We start from the raw sequence: 20,523 nt of genomic DNA on the forward strand, positions 1-20,523 counted from the left end.
GATTATTGGAGCAGCTCTCAGCAGTCATGAGTTTATGGTGCACAAAGAGCTTGGCTTAGGATACATAGAAGATAGTATTAAACTGGCCCCTCTGTTACTCTGGGGTTTCATCTGGCGTAATGTTCAGGTCTCCTTTAATAGAGAGGATTGCTTGACGTGTTCCATGGGATCTTTGATACCCTGGCTTAGATATATCCAGCCAAACTTCTCCAGTTTAGGGAGACATACCCTCATCTCCGACCCAACCTCCATCAAGAAGGCATACAAGTTATGGGTAAAGGAATTTTTTTTGTAGAAGAGGACCAGGGATAGGGATTTGGCAATGTTTGCATCTGACACCCTCATAAGTTATGCGACGATTCAAACGTGTCTTGGACTTGAGCCATATTTGGAATGGGTCAATCATCCCTGGGAGATATCGCTACTCACTAGATTCACCTGAGTTCAGTTAGATGGAAACTATGTTTCCCTCTCGGTCAATCCGATGTTACCATCAACAGCCATTGCCCTTGCAATCAAAATCTGACCAAACCCTATTGCACTTTATTATTTTTTTAGATTTTAAATAAACATTTGTCAAAGGGCCTGCTTATCCCAGCGAGCCAAAAAACTGAGATTAAAAATTGTGGAGCTGCTTACATTTATTTGTAGTCTCTACGCAGTGGGCCTATTCTTAAAATCTGTAGTTAGGCTTAGTAACTCAATGCTGTAATTTTTATGCTCCTTTGTTATGACTTATATGATTTTACCTATGTACGACAGGCTTAATTAATTATTGTTCTGTGCAAGGTCTCCTCCTCGTATTGTACTGTACTTTTGACTGTATTTGTACGTGCATTTTTGGTCTTTTTGACTAAATATAAATTAAAGAAAGAAAAAGTGTACTCAGTGAATTCTCATTGAAATTACACATTATGTATTATTTGTTCGCAGTACCATCTTTTTTTCGAAGATTACTTCAACAGACCAGAGAAACCACAGCGTGTGGCGTTCAACACACCGTTTGGTAACTTTGGCTTATTCACCTGCTTCGATGTCCTCTTCTACGATCCTGCAGTGGCGCTGGTTGATGAGCAGCGTGTGGACAGTGTCGTGCTTCCCACAGCATGGAGGAATGTTTTGCCACACTTTAGTGCAATCGAGATCCATCCGGCATGGGCAAAGGCCATGGGCGTCAACCTTCTCTCTGCTAATATCAACAATAAGAACCGGAAATGGACAGGTAAGATCCTGAACACGAAGAGGATAGTAATTAGAACAACTGAAGAGCTTTATTACATTATTACCATACATAAGCGCTGAAAATAACAGATGATTCTATTACCCCTGTTAGTGGTACTCCATTTTTTAACTTAGATGCAGTGAAGGGGGAGTTGGCTTTGTCAGTATTCCAACTCTTCATCCGCATATCACAAGATATCTGTGGCAAGTGCTTGACTCTCAGCCATCCAGCAGGAATCATGATTACTATATCTGCATTAAAAAAAACTCAACTGTTTGAGAAAATGGCAGTGGTGTAATGTTTGCTAGCTTTAAATTACAGAATTCTGCTCCAAAAATTAATGATGGGATTCCTTTTTACTACATGGACTATTTAGGTTTCTATCAAATTTGGAACTAGTGAGATTACGGTCAATAAACTAATACAGTAGAGTCCCTGTTGAAAAATAAAAAAAAGTATATATTGAAAAGAGGCCAGTGGAATTTTTCACAAAACTCAAAACAATTTTGTATGTGTTATTTTAGGAAAAAATGTTTCTAGAAGACATCGGGTGAGTAGAGAGGCGCATTATGGACCCTGCTTTCCATGACACCGCCTAAATGACTCACTAAAGGGGAGCTGACCCATGGGCACAGCTTCCCTTTTGCATTTCAGATAACACGCTAACTTGGTTATCAAATCAATGGCCTGTGACTGCAATTGCAGTCAGAAACCCGAGATTCATTTCATTATGAATCATAATTAGGAGGAGACACCCTGTCATGCCCCCTTCTAATTATCATTTATAAAGAGAATCGGAAAGGCACTTCAAGATACAAAATGCCTTTTATAGGCTGCATTCTTGAGCATCACGGGCTTTGCAATCACAAAATGATTGATACATTGGGCCCCATACCTTCCCTCTGAGTTGCCACAGAAATAGAAAATAAAGAATGACCCTATAGAATGATAAAAGACCCTATGGGAATGACAAGCATACAAAGAATGTTGCCCAAGAGAATTAAAATGAGAATTAGTAATTAGGGCCACACATCATACACACATCATTCACACAGGATACACCACACATCATATAGACGTCGTATTCATTGGACTCGAACCAAATCTCTCAAATTGCAGTAGAGCAGATGAACCACAAAAATCACTTTTTTGCCTTTAAGTCATCCATACTAAGGAGAGGACAATGAAACCCTAGAAGTCGGACGGGACCAAGGGTAGACATCAATTTTAAGGAACAAGAGTCCCGTTCGCACTGCCCGAGCCCTCATTGATTACCCAGCGACTCTGCCGGCTCACTGCGTACCACGGTACTGCTGCTTCTCTCCTCGATGCCCTTCCAAGGTTCGCCGCACCCTTTGAACGTTCCCCGACATTGAATTCCGCCCCCGGTTCACCCGAGCGCGCGGCGCGTTCCCTCAGTTCTGAGTATTTCCTCAGGTACGACCGCCTAATCCCCTTACGGGTTCCGGTCCCGGTTGGGACCGTCGCACCTTCCTATCCGCCCGGACCGCTTTGACGGCTCCCAGCCTTGCTGCATCCTTCTCTGGGTCACCAGTACCCTCTCAGACCCTGTGCCTTAGTGCCTCTGCCGTAATACGATCGCGTTTATTTCACTCTACTTACTTCCCAGGCAATTTTGGTATCGCTTTGTCCTGAAGAGATCCAACTACCCTCAAGGGGATCGAAACGTCGTTGACTCCCATTTCTAAAGTCTATTCTATTGATTATCTTAATGTTTGAGTATGAGATGTTTTATTTGACTTTTTCTGTTATTTTCAAATTTTTATATTTTGCCTGGCTTTAGGAAATTGGCTGATTTCCCTTCTACCCTGTCACTTTAGCTCACTCACTGTTCTTGCTTATCAAGTTGTTCGTGAAATTGCAGTAAACTATTACTTCTTGCATTTACTATGCTGTAACATTCAAATTTCCCATTGAATTAATTGTGATAATTTATCCATCTTTTTGAACGGGACCCTTGTTCCTTAAATTTAAGTCATCCATAGCATTTGTCGTGAGACTATTCAACACTTCCTAGCAAGACGTAAGTACACATTTCTACTCTCCTGTGACACTACATGGTGCATCGGGTTCTTATTTTTGCCTTCAGCCAATGTGGTTGCTCTTTGATGCACTAGCAATCTAGTACAGGAATCTGCATTCCTGTTTTCTAGACAGTACCTTCTGTTATACAACCCACTCCTCAACCTCTCCTGGTCTCCAGAAGTCACTCTGTTCACTTCCTGCTTCCCACTCTCCAAATGGTCTGTCTCTCTCCCCTGACACACCCATTGCTCACAATTCACTAGGTTTGTACTCTGCGAGCTCTGAATGAAGACAGACTAACGATGTTTAAATAATAAACAATAGACCAAAAAAGAAACATATGTTAAATGCTTTCAAATTAAAACTAATAGTGGGGAAAAAAAACAACTTTTGATTGCATGGGGGTCTCTTTTTGTATTTTCTCTGCAGGAAGTGGTGTGTTCCCTGTTCACGGAGAAGCAGAATATTATTACAACAGCAAAGACGAGGAGGGTCACCTGGTGGTAGCACAAGTATCTCATCAACCTCGAGGTCGGCCAATGCATTCTACTGTGAACTGGAGCCAATACGCAACAACCATACCAAGATTTCCAGCAGGCGAGAATGAGTTCAACTCGATGGTTATCTATGACAACTTCACCTTCACTGAGCTAACAAAGGCACAAGGGAATTACACTGTATGCCATAATAAGCTGTGCTGCCATTTGAGTTACAGCATGATGGGCAAACGAGATGATGAAGTATATGCCCTCGGTGCATTCGATGGGATGCATACAGCAACGAATGCTTTTTATCTTCAGGTACATTTTATTGTGTGTGATGTGTTTGATATTGCACACTGTTCGACTGCCAATGCTTATTTTATTTTCACATTGACGGAAAGCCCTATACGTATGCTACTACAGCCCAATATTATTGTTTGGATAATTAGTACTTTAAGGTCTAACGATCTAAACACTTTTCAAACTCTTACATCAAATCAAAGGAACATTGGATTTGGTCAATTGACTTAGTCTAAATGATGTTTTTTGTTATTCAAGTAATTTAAATTTAAAATAGGAACATTTAAAATCCTAACACAAGGAACTATTTCACTGGTGTTTAATAACGAATGATAGGCAGGCCATAAACCTCCTTCCCACACTGGTCATGTTCCTGTTAAAAACCCCAAAATTGTTGTGGGTGTTTTCATTTGAATTACTTTATTTGTGAATTATTGCAGTTTTTTAAAAACAGTAGCCAATCAATCAAAGACTTATAAATACTTTATATACAATTGCGCAGGAAATGTAAAAACAGCCACATTTTAATTCACACAGTCCTTGTACAGAATTTATTGAGATTGCTGTCCGACTAAAATCCATATAAAAAGCCTACCAACTAGGCACTCGGAGCAATGGCAGCAAAAACCACTAGTAGCCAACGGCTAGGCGATAGGGTCCGCTATGCTGTCTAGACTTCCTGTGTGCATATGAGAGCTACATTGAGAGCTCCCTAATTCGATAAAAAGCTAGGCTGACATAACATCATACATATTGAGACCGATTACAAAGGCAAAATATGAGGCTTGTGTGCTTTCCGCCGGATTCCCCACATATGGTCCAAAGAGTTTGCAAGTGAGCAGGCAAACAGTGGTCTTGCATCAGATTTAAGGATGCGCAGGGTCACGCCATGCTCGCTTGTTCCCAAATGCTTGCATATGGGCGTGAGCCACCTGCCTCTTGGGAGGGAATATGCCTGACAGGCGAAAAGGACATGTGCAAGTGATTCGTTAGGAGTAGAGCAGCTAGGACAGGACTTGGAATTTGTTTGGTTGCCAGACCAGGAGCTTGCAAAAGAATTCAAGGGGAGTGTGCCAAATCTAAATTGGATGTATAGTTTCCTGTCCGTAGGTGACAGGATAAAGGTCGAGGTAGCCTTCCAAGGATCTAGTAATTTTAAAATCAATAAATTCTGCTGTTAGCCTACCCTTCCTGGTGTTCCTGGATTCGATCTGGGCTACCCAGTACCAAAACAGGCTTTCGCTTGTTTTTTGCTGAGTGGCACTTGGGGGCTACCAGTAACCCATTGGCCCTTGACGCCAATATTTTCTAGTAGGCATTCAGTATTTTTTCTCCAGCCTATCTTGTTGGATGTATCCAGAAAACTAACTTACTCAAGGGCAGTGGCATAGGAGCACAATTTGACAGTTTTTCTTAATCTCGGCCAAAAGAGCAGTGGGCGTAGTCTGGCTAAGTCGGCAATAGATTTTCGGTCCATATCAAACCTCAAAGGATAGAGTGATGTGCTTGGAGGAAGTGACACCAGTCTCCTTAAAAATTTATTCTCCGACATGTTAAGATCTTCCAGTCTTTCAAAGCCCCACAGTTCCGCCACATGTAAGGCACAGCTCACAGCCTTAGAGTTATATATCTCTAGGGCGGCTGCAACTGGTTTAGTATATGAGCGGCAGTGTTCTTTCTTTAGGGAACCAACTATTTGTTTGTACATCAAGTTTGCCTTGGTGAGATGAGGTTTCCAAGACCTATCTTCTGTAAGTCTGATGTCCAAGAATTAAAAGCTGTAAACCCTCTCTAGCGGGGCACCACCTAGACTCGGTCATCCTCTATATGATTTGTGCAGGTTTAGCGTCATGTACTTAGATTTTTGTTTTATTAATCTCTAGGCCTCGCATGTCGCAAAAAGCTTTGAATTGATTTAAAAGCGTCTGGAGGCCCCCAGGAGTGTTGGAGACTAAAAGGGTGTCATCCATAAATAAAAGCGTTACAACTACTTGGTTGATGTAGAGCAAGAATAAGGTAGGTGCCAAAACGCACCCTTGATATACGCCCCTATTGCTTTGAATAGCATCGATGAGTTGGCCTTGTTCGCCTCAGTGCACTTTGGCATAGTTATCTTAATGGAGGAAGATTTATTTTATTTATTTATTTATTTAGGCGATTTATTAAGCGCACAACTACCCGGAGGTGTCTCGGCGCTATAGGATAGCTTAGAACAGGCAGTCGGGAGAGACGGAGAGTATTATTTGAATAACCATGTTTTTATATACTTCCGAAAAGATAAAAGAGTGGAGGCACTCTTAATATGTAGCGGAAGTTCATTCCAGAGTTTGGTTGTTGCCACGATAAATCTCTTATCGCCCCAGGTGGCTTTCTTGGTTCTAGGGACCCTTAGCAGCTGATTAGAGCTAGAGCGTAGATTCCTGCTAGGTCTGTACCGGCAAAAGCTTTTCTTAAGGAATTCAGGTCCTGAGCCATGGATTGATTTATAGGCTATACATAATGCCTTAAATTTAGACCTGCTTTTGATAGGTAGCCAATGAAGCTGTCGAATGACTCCTGAAATAGGTTTGAATTTAGGAGTGCCCGAGAGAATCCTAGCCGCGGCATTCTGTACCATTTGTAATTTTTTCAGGACTTTTTCTTGTGCATTTATAAATAGTCCATTGCAATAGTCTATTCTAGACATGACAAGGGTACTAATAAGAGGTTTTCCTGCGCTAGGAGGAAGATAGGGTAGAAGCTTCTTTATCATTCTGATGGTGTAGAATGAAGATGAGGTGATATAATTAGCGTGTGGCATGAATGATAATTTGTCATCAAATAAAACTCCAAGGTTTTTGACTCTAGTGACCGGAACCGGGGGGGAGCCTAGTTCCTCAGGCCACCAGGAGGTCGCCCAGCTGGGGTGAGGCTTTCCAAAAATCATCACCTCCGTTTTGTCGGAGTTTCATTTCAGACAATTTTTTGACATCCAGGTGCAGATGGTGGACATTCCTTTTTTAAAATTGTCTGCAATGAAGTTTCCATTTTCGTATATTTCAATGACAATCTGGGTGTCATCAGCATACGATGAAAGTCGCAGATCGTGCGATTTTATGATTCTAGCAAGGTCTGCAACATAAAGATTAAACAACGTGGGGCTTAATGAAGAGCCCTGCGGGACACCACATGGTTGGGAAAAGGGAGGAGAGAGAAAGCTTCCCAATTTTACTTGTTGTGAACGATTGGCTAGAAAGGATGCTAATAAGGCCTTGGCTCTGTCTTTAATCCCTATGGCTGATATACGGTTAATGAGGGTTGAGTGGTCCACCGTATCAAATGCTGCTGAAAGATCCAACAGCACCAGAATTGCAGCTCCACCCTTATCCATAATTGTTCGTATTTCATCAGCTGTTTTAATAAGCGCTGTCTCTGTTCCATGCCCTTTCCTGAATCCGAATTGGGTTTCATCTAAACAGTTATTGTTTTCGATGTATTCGGCCAGCTGAGTATTCATCACCTTTTCTATGATTTTTGCTGGAAGAGGGAGACCTGCTATGGGTCTGTAGTTACAACAGTCAGAGGGGTTGAGGTTGGTTTTTTTTAAAAGAGGTCTGATTATTGTTTCTTTCCAGATGGAGGGGTATATTCCTGTTTCAAACATAGAGTTACAAATTTTCGTCAATTCTGGGGCTATGGTTTCTGCAATGGTTTTTATTATGTTGGGTGGGCAAGGGTCATTGGGAGATCCAGATTTGGATTTAAAAATAAGGTCAGTTATGTGTTCGTTTGTGATTTTTTTAAATTCTGAAAATGAGGGAGGGACGTCCTGATTCCTGTTTTGAGATGTTGGACTATTGTATGAGGAAAGGTCAATATTAGGCATAGTGGTTTGTGCAGAGAAACTGGAGTAAATGTCCATTACTTTATTCTGAAAAAAACTGGCAAGATTATCACAGAGAATTTGGGTAGGTGCTACTGACGGGGGTGTATCTAATCCTGATAATTTGGTAACAACTTTATAAAGTTGTTTCGTGGAGTCTTGAGAGGATTCGATTTGATTAGTATAAAATTTACTTTTCTCTGTTATTAATAATTTTTTGTAATTGGAAAGTGCTTCCTTGTACTGAGTTTTAGCTGTGCTGTCATAATTTCTGCGCCAATGGCGCTCCAGGTTTCGACATTTCTGTCTATCTAATCTTAATTTCTCTGAAAACCAGGGAGCGGAGGGAGTTTTCCTGTTTTTGGAGGTGTTTTTTGTAGGGACAAGTGTATCAACGGCTAAACGAAGCCATCGTGTGTAGAGCATGGCTGCGTGTTCAGGATTGTCTGGGAGGTCTTGATGTGTAGCTTTCAAATAAGTTTTGATATTATCTGAGGAAATGCTGTTCCACGCTTTAAAGTTGACCGGCGAGAAAGTAGAGGTCTGATTATGTGGTTTATGTACGGTGTTAATGTTAAAAAGAATTGCAAAGTGGTCAGTCCATGTTAAGGGAAGGATGTTTCCTAGTGAGATGTGTTTATTATTAGTGAACAGTCCATCGAGAGTATGACCGGCAGTATGAGTCGGTTTGTTTACCAGTTGAGAGAGTTCGATAGAATTGAATTCAGAAAGTAAGGCAGATGTATTTTCATCATTATTGGATTCAAGGTGAAAGTTAAAGTCACCTAGAATAGTGAAATCAGCTTCTCCTGCGGAAGGCTCTATTAGGGACGCTAGAGACGAGAGGAAGTCTGATCGAGAACCGGGAGGACGGTATAATAATATACCTTTGAACGTGTATGCTTTGGTAAGTGATATAGCAAAAGAGAAAGCTTCGTATCCATTAATGAGTATAGGATCTATTTTGATATTATAAATATCACGATGTATCAGGGCTATACCTCCGCCTCTTTTATTAACTCTGTCCAGTCTTTTAACTGAAAAATCGTTAGGGGTTACGATAGCAAAGTCAGGCCCTGATGATGGATCGGCCCAGGTCTCGGTTAGAAATAAAAGATCCAAATTGTGGTTCTCGAGAAAAGCAAGAATTTCATATTTGTGCTTAGGTAAAGAGCGGACATTAATGAGCGCAGCTGTGACCCTATGATTATTAGTAGGGTTGGTCGATGAATCTATAGAAGTGGATAGTGGTATGCAAGAGCTAGGTGTGCAGTTATTGCATGGCATTAGCACTTGAGGTGGTATAGAGGTGTTGCAAGGACACCTTTGTGAGTTCTTGGATATGATCCTGATGTTTAGCAACTGTCTTCTGGTATAAATTAAAGAGGCGGGTGGCTGGGCTGGCCTAGGTGAATCAGGGGGGGGGGGCGCTAGGCGCGGTCCAGGCGCGGACGGACGCAGACGGGCTTGCCTTTGGCGCGCCTTCGGCGCGCCGGCGGCGCGCCCGCTGCGCGCGTCCGCTGCGCGTTGCGCTTTGCATCTGGCTTTGTAGTGTTTATGCCAGCAGCTGATTGGATGGCTAACCGGAAGTGCCGGGCCCTTCCTGTTGCACGTGATCCCTCCACTCAATCCGAATTATCGGTGGTGGACCGGGGATTTTGTGCTCCTGAGTGGGTGAGTTAGCGGCGCAAAATATATTTAAAAATTTGTAAATGAGTGGTGGGTTAAAACGTCACAATGTACAGCGATTCAACATGCAAATTACAGTGTGATTGATGAGCCCTTTCCCAGGCGCTCCTAACGGTTTCCAGCAAATACAAAAGGCAGGAGCCCTTTACCAGGCGCTCCTAACGAACAGTTACAATTCTCAGCTCACCTTTCTGAGTCTAAGCGCGTCCGCTGCGCGTTGCGCTTTGCATCTGGCTTTGTAGTGTTTATGCCAGCAGCTGATTGGATGGCTAACCGGAAGTGCCGGGCCCTTCCTGTTGCACGTGATCCCTCCACTCAATCCGAATTATCGGTGGTGGACCGGGGATTTTGTGCTCCTGAGTGGGTGAGTTAGCGGCGCAAAATATATTTAAAAATTTGTAAATGAGTGGTGGGTTAAAACGTCACAATGTACAGCGATTCAACATGCAAATTACAGTGTGATTGATGAGCCCTTTCCCAGGCGCTCCTAACGGTTTCCAGCAAATACAAAAGGCAGGAGCCCTTTACCAGGCGCTCCTAACGAACAGTTACAATTCTCAGCTCACCTTTCTGAGTCTAAGCGCGTCCGCTGCGCGTTGCGCTTTGCATCTGGCTTTGTAGTGTTTATGCCAGCAGCTGATTGGATGGCTAACCGGAAGTGCCGGGCCCTTCCTGTTGCACGTGATCCCTACACTCAATCCGAATTATCGGTGGTGGACCGGGGATTTTGTGCTCCCGAGTGGGTGAGTTAGCGGCGCAAAATATATTTAAAAATTTGTAAATGAGTGGTGGGTTAAAACGTCACAATGTACAGCGATTCAACATGCAAATTACAGTGTGATTGATGAGCCCTTTCCCAGGCGCTCCTAACGGTTTCCAGCAAATACAAAAGGCAGGAGCCCTTTACCAGGCGCTCCTAACGAACAGTTACAATTCTCAGCTCACCTTTCTGAGTCTAAGCGCGTCCGCGTCCGTCTAATTAGAGTCAGAATTTTCATGGGCATCCCTGTGAGTAGTTGGCTTGGCATATGCTGTCCACTAATTAAAGTGGGCACCTTGCACCAGTCCAAATGACCCTTATGATGTATGAGGTCAGAGATAACCTTTAGAAAGCTATCCTAGTGGTAGCTGTGGAGAGCAGCCTTCAGGCTTAATCTTGAAGGAATGTAAAGCAGCTTGTTTTACCAGAATATCATCTCCTGAATCAATTAAATGAAGGAGAACCACACAGTAGTTATATAAAAATATGTATTTATTAATATAACACTCTCTACTATCCTCTACACGAGGATAGAACCCAAAGCACACAATACGAGATCAATAGAACAGTTGTAAGTAGCACAATACACAGTGGGCTCCAGGGGGAGACCAAACCATATACTAAAATAGTGGTATAACAATCACGACTTGAGTCAAAACAAGGTCTAGAGCCTGAGTCGCTGGGACCCCAAGGAACCACCCAATGTGAGTAGATAGGGACCCCACGGAGGACAGGTGCAGTGTGCTAACACTACCGCAGGCTTCGTACAATTCTATGGGGAAGTTGCGGTTGCAATTTTAAAGTTTAAGAAGCCTTCTAGAAGGATTTCGAGCAAACCTTTTGGAACTTAAGCGGTTGGAGAGCCACCTATCCCAGAGGAACCGGGTGCATAAGTCTGGAGTGGTGTCGGACACCGCCGTCGTTCTCAATGGAGGGCTGTGAAGAAGTACTGCTGCTGTGAAGATGAAAATGGTCCGGAGGAATCCAAGCCTGGATTCTGGAAGGAAGGAACATGAAAGCAGAGGGGACAGAGTCTGGGTCACTTCAGAGTGACCAGGGGCTCGGTAGACGAATGCCCACCGATGTCGGGTGCTTTAGGTGCGAAGAAGGGATGCTTGACTATGCAGCCATGAGGACCAGGAGACGTCGAGGACAACCAGGAGCCAGGTGCGAGCTGTCCCACGAAGGATGTCGAGTGCTGAGTGGTCGGTGTCAGGCTGGAGCACCAACAAGCCTTGGCAAAAGCAACCCACGCAAGTAGGTCAAGCAGGTTACGGTGTGGACTAGCAAGGTCCAGGGGACTCACCAAGCAAAGGGGAGTCAGGGCACGTCTGGAGCAACCAGGAAAGCCCAATAGAAATCGAGATGACCCTCAGGAGGACCCACAAGCCAAATGACCAGGAGTCGCGAGGGGACCTCGAGCAAGATTGCAAAGTACCAGTCCACGGAGCACTCGGTGCGAGGAGGCCGGAGTACTTTGGTGCAAATACTGCTCAGGGTCAGGACTACAAGGAGTCCAATGCACAAGCTCGAAAATCGCCAACAAGCATATGCACTTTCAAATGGACACGGTGCACAAGGGTTCGGGTTATGGAGTCACCACAAGGGATACTGGCCTCAAACTCGCTGAGATGGCAGATCGACCTCAGGGACTTTCCTCCTGTGTTCTTGAAATCATCGGAGTCCGCAGGAGCTCAGGAGCAGTAGACTGGTCAGTTGCGTTGAGGTGCCTGCGAAAGCAGGGGGAGTGACTCTTTCACTCCAAGGGAGCTTCTTCAGTTGACCTTAGCGCACCACAGGTCCTGCATGGAGCCTGTATGGAGCAAGGGCACATACAAAGCTTTGGGCGGAGAGGGAGACGAAGTTGGGCCCAGTCAAAGTCCAGTACCCAATGGAGGGGGTTGGACAGATTAGGAGGCCCCTGCTAGGGGAGGGTCAGGACAGAGGGGTGGTTACACCCATGTCCTTTGTCCAGTTTCAGACCAGAGCAGGAACCAACAGCTCCCCAAACTGGTTTGAGCTGGATTATGCACAGGGACAGCAAATGTGCCACAAGTGCAGACTTTTAGGCACTCTCAGAGTGCACCCACCCAGCCCCAATACACTAAATCCTGTCTGGGAGGTTGTCACACCTTCCTGTGACAGGATGCCTATTGTGCTGCCTTCCTCTGCTCGAGCTTGGCTCAGCAGCAGGAGGGCAGAAATGTGTCTCTGGTCGGCAGCATCCATTTTGTGCTGACCGGGTCGAGAAGGCTGGCATCGGATAGACCAGTGACCCCACGAAGCTCGCTTCAGAAGGGTGGAATCATACCCCCACACCGAGATAGCATTTACCGCGAGGTTATAATGCACCTCTACCTCTATGTCCGGCTGAGTCACAGACAACCCGAGAGAATGGTCTCCGTAAGCTGCAGAGGCTCTGCTCATGCAGGGGCACCCTCTCACTAAAACCCCAGCACCCTGCCTTCAGGATTGTTAAGGCCTGTTATAGGGGTAACTTATATGTTTTAAGTGTAGTGACCTGTAGATATAGTGAACCTATATCTAAAGTAAGTGGTGCAAGCACCTTCTCACACAGGTTGCAGTAGCAGACCTGTAGTTCCATTTTGTATGGCTTCTCATGGGTGGAATAATACATGCTTCAGCCCATGGGAGGCCTCTAGGGTACCTATGCCCTGGGTACATGGGTACCATATACTAGGGACTTATAAGGGTACCCCGGTATCCAATCTGGAGTGTACTAAAGTACATGTGTAACAATTTGTAGGAGAAAGCAGATAGACTGGGCTCCTGATTAGCAGGATCCCAGTCATATTAGTCAAAAACAGTGCAACATCAAGCAAAAAGTGGGGGTAACCATAAGAAGCAGATCCTACTTTCCTACAATCCCCATATCTCTTAGTACTTGCCAAAGGGTGTTTTGAGGCACAAGGTCAAAAGCTGTCTTCAAATCAATGAATGCCACATAAAGACTCCCTTTGCCAATGGTCACTACCTCCCAATATAGGAGAAGGAAGTGAAAGACCTGGTCTGTTGTCCCTGTCTTCTGACAAAACCCAGCTTGGGAAAGGAGACAGGATGTAGTAATCACATATCCATTCCTGAATTCCAGAAGGGTATGACATAATTCCTTCTGGAATCTAGTAGGCTTATGGGCCTGTAGTTTCTCGGGAGGCTCCTCTCGCCTTTCTTTGAGATGGTAATTACTTCCGCTCCCTTCTATGAATCGGGGATTGGGGCACCACCTGTGATGGCATTTGAGAGCGCCAGAATATAGCTGGACCAGTTAGCTTTATCATGTCGAAATAGATCGCCTGGGATTCCGTCAGGGCCTGGGGCTTTTAATGGGATGATTGACTTGATTGAGGTCAAAATTTCACTTTTGGTAAAAAGGTCCACAGTTTTGACTATTGGTAGATCTAAGTGGGTTGCCTGCGTGATGGAATGGTGTGGGCTAGTATATAGGATATTAAAGTGTTCTTGCCAGGCGCCTGCTGAGATGTTATTGGCAAGCGATGTTTAACTCTCCAGATCCCCCCTTGTCATTAAAGTCCAATTTTTTTTTTATTTTTACGGATACATGCTTCTCCAATTTGTCTCCATTTGATCTCGTCCCACTCCCTCTTTGCTCTATTTATGATTATTTTGTAGGACCTTCTTAGGATTCGCACGGCAACCTTGCTCTTTGTTTTAATTGCCATAGTGAGTTGGTTCCTTATGAATCTGTTCTCTCATGAGAACAAGGATTGCTGCTTCTCTTTCCCCACTCTACGCTTTGAGCGGTGCAAGTGAACAACGAAATGTTGTGCCAACTGTTCAAAATAGCGAGCATGCATATCACTAATCGCATCCCTCCCTCCCGGGTTTTCTAACTGAGCTTCAATCTCTGACGCATAGGTTAGTAGGTCCTGCTTGATGGTCTCAAGTTTACTTTCGTCCCCACATCTGCTATGACATTTAATGCAAAGATTATCATTCATTGGGTACAGCTCTTAGGTTATGAGAATGGTCCCTGGAAGCACTGAGTTGCTCCAGGGGGATGCCAGGCTCAAGCTTAGGGGGTTGTGGTCACTGTCGGCGATTGTTTCCCACGGACATGTCCATTAGGCTTGTCCAAAGCCTTAGGTCGAGTAAAATGTAGTCAATGCAACCAAAAAAGGTATTTTATCTTCCTTTGTCTGATTTTGACCTACAATTGGTAGCTCTATGTCTATGCTCTAGTACCAAGGCATTACGTTGTAAGGCCGGTTGGGCCCACTTCTTGATGGGGGGGGGTAAGTCGAGAGGTGGGATGGACCAGAGTTCATCCTCCTTTTTGACTTCACAAATGTCAACCCTGTCTAAAGGCTATAAGGTTATATTGAAGTCACCCGCCGCAATCAACGGATATGGGATCCGCTTATTGTAAGTATTTCTTCCAGAGATTGTAGGGTGGCTGATCTCCCTCCCCCAGTGCCTCTTAAATAGACATTGAAGATGTCAAAAGTATAGCCTGTGTCACCCTTCGATTTGACTGCAAGAATGTCTGGGCTGTCAGTTGGTGGCTCTAGAAGTTTGCAACAAAGTGCGATTCTAACCCTTGTCAGTAAACCCCCCCGAAGGGCGCCCAGGTTTGGAAGGGGTTGCTGGGCCACGGCAATGCTACAAAACCCGGCATATATACTGGAGTTATACTCCAGGTTTCTTAGAGAATGCAAATGTCGAATTAATTGATGAAATCTACCAAGTGGGGGAGGCACATTTTCTTTCTGACCCGTCAGATGCCATGCAACCACCTTGAGCATGGGGGGGGCATGCAAATGGTGCAAGCATGAGGGGAGAGGAATCTACGTGTAGGTTTCCTTGTGAAGGAACTGTGTTTGGGAGACTAATGGTGGATACTCTCAGATGGGCCGCTACTCCAGTTTGTTCCCTTCGGTCGTCTCTCCTTTTGTCATCCCTAATAATAAATGGCCCACTTAGCGATGGAGGTTCTAGTTTTGAAGTAAGCATGGGTGCGCTGGCCTCTACATCTACAGGAACAGTTCTAGACTGTCGTCAATCGATCTCGGCTAGGGGGGACAGTTGGTCTGGCTTGATAATATGGGCATTAGAGGTAAATAGGGATGAATTATAGGCCACCTGGTATTTGATTTGTATATTGAATGTTGCGGGGGAATTTCTAGCATCTAAGGCTATTAGATTGAGTGCTAGCATCCCGTCCACCAGGATCAATTCTATTGAATCGGTAAGAGTATAGGGTAGAATGCGTCTTCTGGCTCTCAATATGTCATCCCCGATCCCAGACCTACATCCTCTTACATGTTGAATCAAATGGATTGATTTGTTCTTAAGAGTCCTCCTCTTTGCGTCTCGCCAGGTTTCTGTATTTTGGTACACTGATCACTGAAATACTATAAGGGGTCAGTAGGGACAGTTGTTCTTCAGCCATTGGACACTGGATTGGGGGATACTTTAATAGATGTTCCGTACCTTGGGCTTCTCTGGGCAAAGTGGGGGGATCCCTAGTATGTGATTAAATAGCTGGGATAGCCTTAGGGACCCTGCATTTCCCGAAGACAACCGGGCCGTGAGTATCCACTTCACTACTCGCTCCATGTGGGGTAATGGGGGGGGGCCTTTGGGAGGGTAGACCTTATGATTTCCCGTGGGATTCATGTGACCAGTGACCGATGGCGTGCCTATAGCACCGATACCCCTTCTCTCTCGAGCAGCTGGTTCATCTGCCCCGTGAGGACTTCCATTATGAACTTAAGCGCTTCAATTTCAGAGCGTTTGGTAATTTTTTGTTAACAGTGACGGTTTGCTCTAGGATCCGGCTGCTTGTATTCACTCTCCAAAAATGAGTGGAATACATTTGTTTGCGGAGGGGCTCCCATAAGTTCTAAAAATCTTTGGGCTCGGGTCGTGGTCAAGTGCCGGAGGATCTAAGATTTCTTCGCATTTGACCAGCAAGTCGTCGATGCGGTCGAGTACACAGTTCCCCCCTGCATGTCTTAGGGTTTTCGATTTCTTTATGTACCTTATATGCTGCCCTCCCTCCACCGCTTTCCTTTTACACATAGCCCACTCAATTTTTAACAGTCAGAGTAGAGGGGGAAAGAAGGAAATTAAGCCACTTCACATTTAGGGCTTTGGCTAGCCTTCCCAACAGTTTGGTGCTTAGCGCCAGTGCACACACTGTACCTTTTGTAGCGGAGAGCAGTCCTTGGGGAAGTGGCCCAGCCTCTTCCGGGTTATGACGGGCACGGGTGGGTTCGCCCTTGGCCTTGGCCTTGGCTGGAAGACCCACCTGGGTTAAGCGGGGCAAGGAAGGAGAAGGTAGGTGGCCCCCACAACAACAGCAAAGCGTCCCGTGCCATGGGTGGAGAGGCAGCGCTAAGAGCGCGGTAACCACGCCTCCCCAGTGACATCAGCAGCAGCAGCAGTTGCACCCTGGAACTGGAAGTCCCATCAGGGTGATGTGGGGAGATGAATGAGAAGGTAGGTGGCCCCCACTACAATAGCAAAGCATCCCAATATGGCAATCATTAACAATGTCTAAGGGATGGGGGAAGACTATGTATTCGTAGTTTGAATCATGACTCGGTACGAAAGTCGATAGCCGGATTTGGCCAGGGGGTCTGTCAACAGTAGCAAAATATGGAACGCCTTATATTCAAACCTTTGCTCTATTCTGACACCTTGTTCCTCGAGAAAACCCTAAAAACATTGCTGTTTGAAAATACCTTGACTGCTATGACCGTTACCCTCAATTTTCGGAATGAACTGTGGTCATCCTCACCTCATATATTATGTCATTTAAAGTCCTTTATTTGTAAAAAGTGTTCTCTGGGGCACAGTCTTCTTGGTTCTTATAAAGCGCTCTTTTACATGTTGGTGTGTAGTGCCATATCAAAGAAATAAATTGAGCAAGTGAGGTGGTACAAATAATTTAATGTTATTTCACACTAATGTACACACCTAACCTTGTCCTCTTATTTTATGGGTAATTGGGCCGACATTTAAAGTATGACATATACACTATATAAGTAATGGAGTGATAGAAAATGGCTCAATTTGATATGCGTGGATGTAGGGTTTTGGACATCTATTTGTATTTGTATTTGTATGTTGATTTATAGAGCGCGATTGCTGCCCGGGGGCGTCCAAGCGCTAAGAAGCCAACAGAACAAGAGGAGGTAGCCAGGGCGTTATTGAGCAGCATTGAAGAGGAATGTTTTTAGCTGTTTCCTGAATGAGGTAAGATTGGGATTTTTCCTTAGGTGGAGGGGTAGGGTGTTCCATAGCTTAGAGGCGTTGTAGGTGAAAGTCCTACCGCCAGTTCTGGATTTTTTTATTTTGGGGATTGTGGCCGTGAAGGTCTGGTTGGATCGCAGATTCCTAGTGGGAAGGTAGTGTGACACTAGGTTGCGAGTGATGAGAGGGCCCGTTTTCCAGAACGCCTGGTGCGCAATGCATAAGGCTTTGAATTGTGTTCTTTGGGAAATGGGTAGCCAATGCAGTTTTTTCAGTCCATTTTTGACTGATTGACGTCGAGGGATCTGAAGCAAAGTGCGCGCGGCACAGTTCTGCACCGTCTGTAGTCTCCGTATCGTGTACTCTGGGGCGGCGAGGTAAAGGGCGTTGTTATAATCCAGTCGTGACTGGATAAGGCCCTGAATGGCTACTTGTTTTGCCTCCATTGGTAGAAGATGGAGTACCTTTCTTAACACTCTGAGGAGGCCGAAGCAGGTGGCTGCCAGTTTGGTGGATTGGGTGCCGAAGGACAGAGATCTGTCTAGCCACACCCCAAGGCTCTTGATGCTGTCCTTTGGGGCCGGAGGGGTACCCAGGCAGGGTGGCCATAGAGTGCTGAGGGAGTTAGGGTTGGCAGGGCCCAGGAGCATAAGCTCTGTCTTGTCTCCATTCATTTTTAATGAGGAGGAGGACATCCAGTCCTTGACTTCCTCTAGGCATTTCCTCAGCCCTCCTTTCGAGGTCTGGTTAGCTTCCTGTGCCAGTGAGACCACTAGCTGAGTGTCGTCAGCATATGAAATGATCTTAATTCCATACTGACGAACAACTTCAGCCAGTGGCCTCATATATATGTTGAAGAGTGCCGGGCTCAATGAGGAGCCCTGCGGAACTCCACATTTTAATGGTCTGCTGGTAGAGGAAGATGTTCCATCAAATACCCGAAAGGATCTGTCCTGTAAAAAGGATTCAAACCAAGATAAAGCATTGTCCTTTATGCCGATGTTTGCCATGCGGTCCAGCAATATGTCATGGCTGACCGTGTCGAAAGCCGCGCTTAAGTCAAGGAGGATCACTGCCACTGATCCTCCCTGGTCCAGGATGTTTCTGGATTCCTCGGTGATCATGAGGAGCGCAGTTTCGGTGCCATGTCTTGGTCTGAAGCCCGTTTGAGTAGGATCAAGAAGCTGGGGGTTTTCGAGATATTTGATCAACTGGCTGTTGATGTGTCTCTCTAGAATTTTACTAAGCCAGGGAAGGAGAGAGATTGGGCGGTAGTTGCTGAGGTTCGAGGGATCCAGGTTGGGCTTCTTTAATAGTGCTCGGACCATGGCTTGTTTCCATTGTGGCGGGACTACGCCAGTAAAAATGGAGGAGTTAAGGAGGTCCATTATGACGGGCAGGGTGATAGCCGAGGCTGACATAATGATGTCTGGCGGGGCTGGGTCCCCCGGAGACCCGGATTTGACTTTTTTTGCCAAGGACTCAAGAGTCGAGAGGTTAAGAAGAGCAAAGTGGTCCAAAGTGGGGGAGGAGTTCAGGTCAGAATTGCTCGCGGTAGAGGGGGTGCTGGGAGGAGCGGGGAATGATTCATAAATGGTAGTAATTTTTTGCAGGAAAAAATCTGCCATGTTGTTGCAGTGTTCTGCGGTCTTGGTCTCATCTAGACTGGGTGGGAATTTGGTGAGGCTTTTCACGATACGGAAAATTTCCCTGGGTTTAGATTTCGCTCGGATAATTTCGTTGGCGAAATAAGCTGTTTTGCTGGCCTTGATTTGTTCTTTATATATTTTAAGTAGTTTTTGGTATTGGATTTTGTTTTCTGGCAAAGAGTCCAGGCGCCATTTCCTTTCCGCTTGTCTACACTGACGTTTTATAGCTCTGAGGGGTTCAGAGTACCACGGAGCTGATTTATGACAGCGTTTTGTGGTGGTTTTCCGTTTAGGTAGGGAAAGATCGAGTGACTTGGTAATCCATTCCTCATAAAAAAGATTTGCGAAGCATGGGTCCTCATTAAACGGGGGTATGTTGCTGAACAGTTTTTTGGTCCATGTCTCGATAGGGAGGCGGGACCACGGTCTGGCTATTCTTATAGTGGGTTTGGTGGTTAGGGGTCTGAGGGTGTGCCATAAAAAAGGGACCAGTAGATGGTCAGTCCAGGGGAGAGGGAGAGGTGGACTAGTTGTCAAATTAGTACAATTGCTGAAAACTGGATCAAGCAGGTGTCCTTGATCGTGGGTAGGAGAGCTGACCAGTAGGTGTAATTGTAACGCGGCAAGGTCGTCGGTAAGAAGAGCTGCTGTGTGGTCTGGTTTGGAATCGAAGTGAAAGTTAAGGTCACCCAACAATGTGAAATTGGCGCTACTGCTGACACGTTCTGCCACAATCCGTGCTAATTGGATATGAAATTGTTTTGGGGGGCCGGGGGGTCTGTATATGAGGGTGCCTGAGAAGCAGTTGTTCGGCGAGAGCTCCAGACTAAACGCTAGACTTTCACAGTCTGGGATGCTTTCTGCAATGATTCGGCAGAGGAACTGCTCTTTGTGAACAATTGCTAATCCTCCTCCTCTGCCTTTTGGGCGGTCTTGGTGGGAGATTTGAAAGCCAGGGGGAATGGCTGTAACCAAGGCTGGGTCCGAGTCTAAGGTACTAAGTCTTAAACTACAATAGAAAAAGCTCCAATTGACAATTGATTCCAGATGCAACTACGTTTAGGTTTCTTTAGTGTTTTTTTTGTCTGGCTGCAGACAGCTTAAATTCATTTCTAGACCTTATGTCATCAGTTCTGCAACAAATACATGAAGTATAGGGCCCTGGTCAGGTCAAAAGTAAGAAATATGAGTTATGGGTTAACCTCTTCAGCCATTTACTCTTACATTGTGTTCATGTTTTTCCATTGATTGGATGGGCTGCCCATCAATTCCAT

General features: G+C 45.2%; 1 protein-coding gene across 1 annotated transcript in view; it reads left to right on the forward strand.

Moving 5' to 3' along the window:
* Positions 1-20,523, forward strand: part of LOC146820828 (pantetheinase-like) — a 123,796-nt gene that overhangs the window by 82,708 nt on the left and 20,565 nt on the right. The window contains exons 4-5 of the mRNA XM_085611644.1: positions 934-1,222; positions 3,698-4,068. Of these exons, the coding sequence (XP_085467770.1) occupies positions 934-1,222; positions 3,698-4,068 (660 nt within the window). The remainder of the gene's footprint in view (positions 1-933; positions 1,223-3,697; positions 4,069-20,523) is intronic.

The sequence above is a fragment of the Triturus cristatus genome, chromosome 6 (assembly GCF_964204655.1).
Source record: "Triturus cristatus chromosome 6, aTriCri1.1, whole genome shotgun sequence".
Classification (NCBI taxonomy): Eukaryota; Metazoa; Chordata; class Amphibia; order Caudata; family Salamandridae; genus Triturus; species Triturus cristatus.